At 45.5% G+C, this 5,394-nt stretch overlaps 1 protein-coding gene across 1 annotated transcript; it reads left to right on the forward strand.

The window, feature by feature from the left end:
* Positions 1–366: 366 nt before the first annotated feature.
* LOC114684039 (N-alpha-acetyltransferase 11-like) lies at positions 367–999 on the forward strand. The gene has a single exon (XM_028858471.2). It carries the CDS (start codon positions 382–384, stop codon positions 997–999), a length of 618 nt encoding a protein of 205 aa, XP_028714304.1. The 5' UTR covers positions 367–381.
* Positions 1,000–5,394: the final 4,395 nt, after the last annotated feature.

Raw genomic sequence — 5,394 nt, forward strand, 5'->3', positions numbered from 1 at the left:
CCGCGGCTCGGGAGGCACTGGTCCTGCGAGGAGTAGCAGGCGGTCGGGCGCGTGGGTTCTCACGAGGCAGCTCGCGGCATCCGGCGTGCAGGCCTGCTCAAGAGGTCGTACATGCTCCCGCATCTGCACAATGGCTGGCGGATAGACCAGGCTACCCTTTCTGAGGAGGACGGCGTGGTCGTCATTCATTTGGGACACGACTGGGACCCCACTTGCATGAAGATGGACAAGGATCGAAACAAAATGGAAGATAGTGGGAGATCTTTCCCATCTTGTATGAGTCCTGTTTGGATATCCCAGCTGTTTTAAAGCAAACGCGGTTGGTGTCGCTTGTGGCATCCTCTCTGGTTCTCGAGTCTGATAGGCCTCTCTGCTGCCAATATGAACATCCGCTGTGCTGGGCCAGATGACCTGATGAACATGCAACACTGCGACCTCCTTTGCCTTCCTGAGAACTACCAGATGAAGTACTATTTCTATCATGGCCTCTCTTGGCCCCAGCTCTCCTACATTGCTGAGGATAAGGATGGGAAGATCGTGGGTTATGTCCTGGCCAAAATGGAAGAGGATCCTGATGATGTCCCTCATGGACACATCACCTCACTGGCTATGAAACGCTCCCATCGGCGCCTTGGCCTGGCCCAGAAGCTGATGGACCAGGCCTCACAGGCCATGATTGAGAACTTCAGCGCTAAGTATGTATCCCTGCATGTCAGGAAGAGCAACCGAGCAGCCTTGCACCTTTACTCCAACACCCTGAACTTCCAGGTTAGTGAGGTAGAGCCCAAGTCCTATGCAGATGGCGAAGATGCCTATGCTATGAAGCAGGATCTCTCCCAGATGGCAGATGAGCTGAGACGTCAGCTGGTGCTGAAGAAGGGCAGATACGTGGTCCTGGGCTTCAAGGAGAACCAGGGCAGCACACCTGGTTCTGAAGAGGCCTGTCAGCAGGAGAACCTGGTCGGAGAGGATAATGACCATGACAGCAAAGAGCACTGATGTCCAGGACAGCTTGCCAGACTTGGAGTCCACCCCCTCAGTCTGCTGGAGCAGCAGGGTTCTTGTCTTGTAGCCTGGCTAAAACACACGTTTCCCGGGGACCTGCCTGTGCTCTCCACCTACTCTGGGGTCATCTCACAGTGATCAATGGCTTCCCATTTTCAGCGCTTAGCAGCAACCTTGCACATAGCCTCTGTTGATCATGAAGGCGCTCTTGGACACAGAACCTCTGTGCAGGAGCCAGGGAATCTCGAGGCCTGCCATCGCAGCACCTTCCTTGGCTTCTTCCAGCTGCCGTTGTATTGTTTACGGTTGTCCTGCACTGACCGTGTGTGTGTGTGTGTGTGTGTGTGTGTGTGTGTGTGTGTGTGTGTGTGTGTGTGTATCCTGGAGATTTCCCTAGAATGCCAAACAGGAAGTAGGGACAACTTGGGAAGGTCCCCAGCTTTCAGCATTTGCCATTATTTATCTGGGTTTTCATTCTTGAGTAGGCAGGACCGTCAAGTCAGTCCTTATGCCCTCTGCCTCTATCTGGTACAAGTTACCTCCTCTTGCTTTCTCTGTCTGGAAACTGCCTGTGCCCTGCCCTCCCTCCTTTTGAAGAATGTTCCCTTTCCCAGTGGGAGAAGGCACTAGGTATTGGACTTCTCCTCAAGCAGAAATCAAATTGTGATTTCTAACCTGAAAAAAATAAAAATACTAGAAAGGAAAAAAATTATCATTTTGTGACATAGTAACACACTAGTGAGTTTTATCTACTCAAGATTAGTGTACTGAAAAAGTATTCAGATAACAGCTGAGAGCTAGGAACAGGAGATGCCAAAAGCACCCCCACCTTGTAGATCCCACAGTGATGGTGGCTTTTTCAGGCTACTTCTTTTGCCAGAAGTCCCCTGTCTTAGACCCTTTCCTGTTGCTGTGATGAAATCCCTTGGCAAAAGCAACTCAAGAGAGAGAGCTTTTATTTGAGTTCATGGTTCTTGGGTTTGATCTGTCATGGCAAGGAAGTCAAGGCAGGAGCTTACAGCAGCTGCTCATGTAACACCCACAGACAGGAAGCAGAGAGAGAAGAATGTCTGTGTTCAGCAAGTTCTTTCCCACTTTTATATTCTAGGATCTAAGCCCATGGCATGGAACAGAATCTTTGTTTACCTATAGGAGAACTACACAGTCTTGGTCCCTTCAACATTTTCCCATGAATAGGAAAAGGGCATATGAAGCCTTCTGTTCCCCGAGGAAGTATTAGAAATTGATAGTTGTTGGTGCAGAGGGACACAGTTCTTCGGTGATATACCCACTGGTAAGTTTCCCATGTTCCAGTAACTACTCCTCATCCACAGTCATTTAAATAATTTTAACTAAACTCATTGGTTTACAAAACAAAACAAAAGCTATGAAGGTAGAATGAAGACTAGTTTGAAGAAGAAGGGTGTCAGCAGAAGTGAGAGGAATAAAAGTGAAAGGTATTGGAGATAAATATGATATATGTGTATGAAAATGTTATAGTGAAGCACATTTTCATGTATAATTAATATAGTCCTCTCTTTTTACTTTGTCTCTAAACCCAGGACCATGTAACCCATGGTCAGAGCTGCCAAATTCTGCTACTTGCTGGGACTGAAACTTGGCTCCTGATTTCAATTACATTTGCATCAGTTTTCTGTTGTTAATGGTTACCTTTCCTGCTTAAGCTTTCCTTTAACTCCTTTTCACACGCTGAGCTAGGTGGAGTCTTGCCCTGAGGTCATCACTCCCTAAAGTCCATTTAGCATCTGACTTTTCTTTAAGGTTTTTAATCTCTCTCCTTTTCTCCTCACAATGTACATTTATATTTCTCCTTGCTTCACTTGCTCCTTTTCACTGTACAGCTGTATAAGAATGACTAATAACCACATGACACAGTCGATACTAGTCTGTCTTGAAATCTCCTCTGCCAATGGCATTAACCCAAAACTCTTCAATTAACCTCAGGCAAATTTCTAGGACAAATACAGAAAACAGCCATGTTCTTTGCCAATATATCACGAGAATGGTCTCTAGGACACTTGCTTATATTCTTTGCCTCTAAAATTTCCAGATCTGAATCCCCAACTTAAAATCTCCCTCAGACTGCCTTCTATGCTCCTACTACAATGGCCAATTAAGTACCCTCTTAAAATGCCCAACTGATTTTCTAGTACAAAATTCCAAAATCTTATGTATTACTCCAGCAAGCAGCATGGTCAGCCTATGGAGCAGTACCCCACTCCCAGTACCAACTTCTGTCTCAGCCACTGTTCTAGTGCTATGAAGAGATGCTATGACTAGAAACTACTAAAAAAGAAAGTAAGTATTCATTCTTTTTCAAATCACCACACTTGACTGTGTCTGGCAATTACAAGGTCACCAACTTTTTCATCATAGTTTGTATTAAAACTTTTGAACTTCAGAATGAAATCAAACTTGTCCTGAAACCTTCCTAAGCCAGCTTATCCACAGGAATTACTGATGGTTTTTTACCGGCGCTCTTACCCCCAAAGAAAAGTCACAAAACACAACAGAATTTACTAACAAGAGTTTTATTAAGACAAGGAGAAAGGGATAGATGTGATCAGGCCTGTGAAAGGACACTTGTGAGAAAGAGGGCGGGGGAACATGGGGCCTGCCTTTTAAAGGCCAGGACGCACCTGTGCACACAGGCCCACATGGCTATTCCACATATGCACATAGATCACATGGTCATGTCCACCCGATTATGTGACCATGCAGCCATGGGGCATGTATGACCCGGAAATGGATAGGCGGAGATGACTAAGTGTCCCAAGGGGCATGCACAACCATGGGGGTGTGGTTGGAATTCCTATCAATTACTTTGCTAGCCCCCATCTTCTTAAGACCTGCGTGTATTTTCTCATTTTGGATATAATCATGAATTTTACTTTCTTCAAGGCAGTAGAAATAAATGGAACATCCTGTGTCCATAAATTGACAGTAGGCAGCCCTGAGCAGACAGAATGGTTCCTTCTCTGTAGACTCAGCTGCAGACAGTCACTGATCCAGGCCAGCACAGTAGAGTGGCTCAGGTTGTCACTGGTGACTGATATTGAACACACATCACTCTCTGTTCTTGTCTTGAGGAAAAGAATCTGGTCAAAACAGGTTAAGTGGGAGTTTATTTAACAAAGTGATTACCAAGCAAAGCAAGCACTGCACAGAGACTGGATGAGATGCTCTGAAGACAGCAGGGCACACATTACAGTGAGTTCTTACTTTTACCGAAGTTTTCATCAATGTTTAGGAAGTAGGTAGCACATTCACTGGGGTAAGGTAACTGTTTTCCCTTCCCAAATCATGATGAAACACATCTCCCTTTAGAGAAATCCTTTCCATGATTCTCTAATGAAGCCTACAAAGTGAGAGGGAAGACAGAAAGACTACAATATAAATATGATAATGAAGGTGAGGTCTTCTGCAGATGTAAGTCATGTTTCTGCACAAGTGTGGGAAAATGCTCTGGTGCCTTAGGTTGTTTTCTGTTGTTGTTGTTGTTGTTGGTTTCTTGGTTTGAGACAGAATCTCAAACCAGGCTGGCCTGGAGCTTGCAGACTGGCCATGAATACACAGAGATTTGCCTCCATCTGTACCTGGCAAACTAAGATTGAAGGCATGCATCACCATGCCTGGTCTCACCTTGGCTATTTGTATAGCAAGAAAAGCCATCTGCCTCCTGGAGAACTTTTAGCCACAAAGGAGCATTCTGACCATTAGAAAGCAGAGCTGCCAAGTTATAAGTGTAATTTTCATCATCAACCCCATGGCTGTTAAGAAAACAAACTTTATCATAACAGCGGGCCAGGGTTTACCAATGGCTTGCCAGGCTGCACAAACAGGAAGCAGGACTTAGGCTGTAGGACTCTCCTTCCCAGGAGCTGCTCTGCTGCCCTCCCATCTCTGTCCTCCCCCTGGTCTCCGGTCTGTCTCTGTCCCATTTAAACCACCCAACCATGCTTTCCCAAGCCTTCAGATGTGCTTCATGTAAACACTCTTTCTCTCTGCCCCCCTCTCCCTCCAAACTGATTTAGGAAAAAGAAGACATCCTTTTCGTAAGATCTGAATAAAATGCATTTGGTGGCAAAGATATCAAATTGCTGTCTCCTTTGCAGCACTCCTTATTCATATTCCCTCTTGCATTGAGGGCAGGCAAGAAGGGATCTTCCAGTATATAAATGCTACACTTTTCTCCTTAGGTGAACTGTATTTATGGATTGCATGTTGATTGCCCCCACCTATGGTGATATTTTATCTGTGCTCTAATAAATAAAGCTTGCATAGAGATCAGAGGACAGAGCCAGCCACTATATTAAACATAGAGGCCAGGCCATGGTTGCACACACCTTTAATCCTAGCATTTAGGAG

The sequence above is a fragment of the Peromyscus leucopus genome, chromosome 2, assembly GCF_004664715.2.
Source record: "Peromyscus leucopus breed LL Stock chromosome 2, UCI_PerLeu_2.1, whole genome shotgun sequence".
NCBI classification, from domain to species: domain Eukaryota; kingdom Metazoa; phylum Chordata; class Mammalia; order Rodentia; family Cricetidae; genus Peromyscus; species Peromyscus leucopus.

What these genes read in the sequence shown, in the direction of transcription:
- LOC114684039 (XM_028858471.2), top strand. Translation starts at nt 382, where the DNA reads ATGAACATCCGCTGTGCTGGGCCAGATGACCTGATGAACATGCAACAC.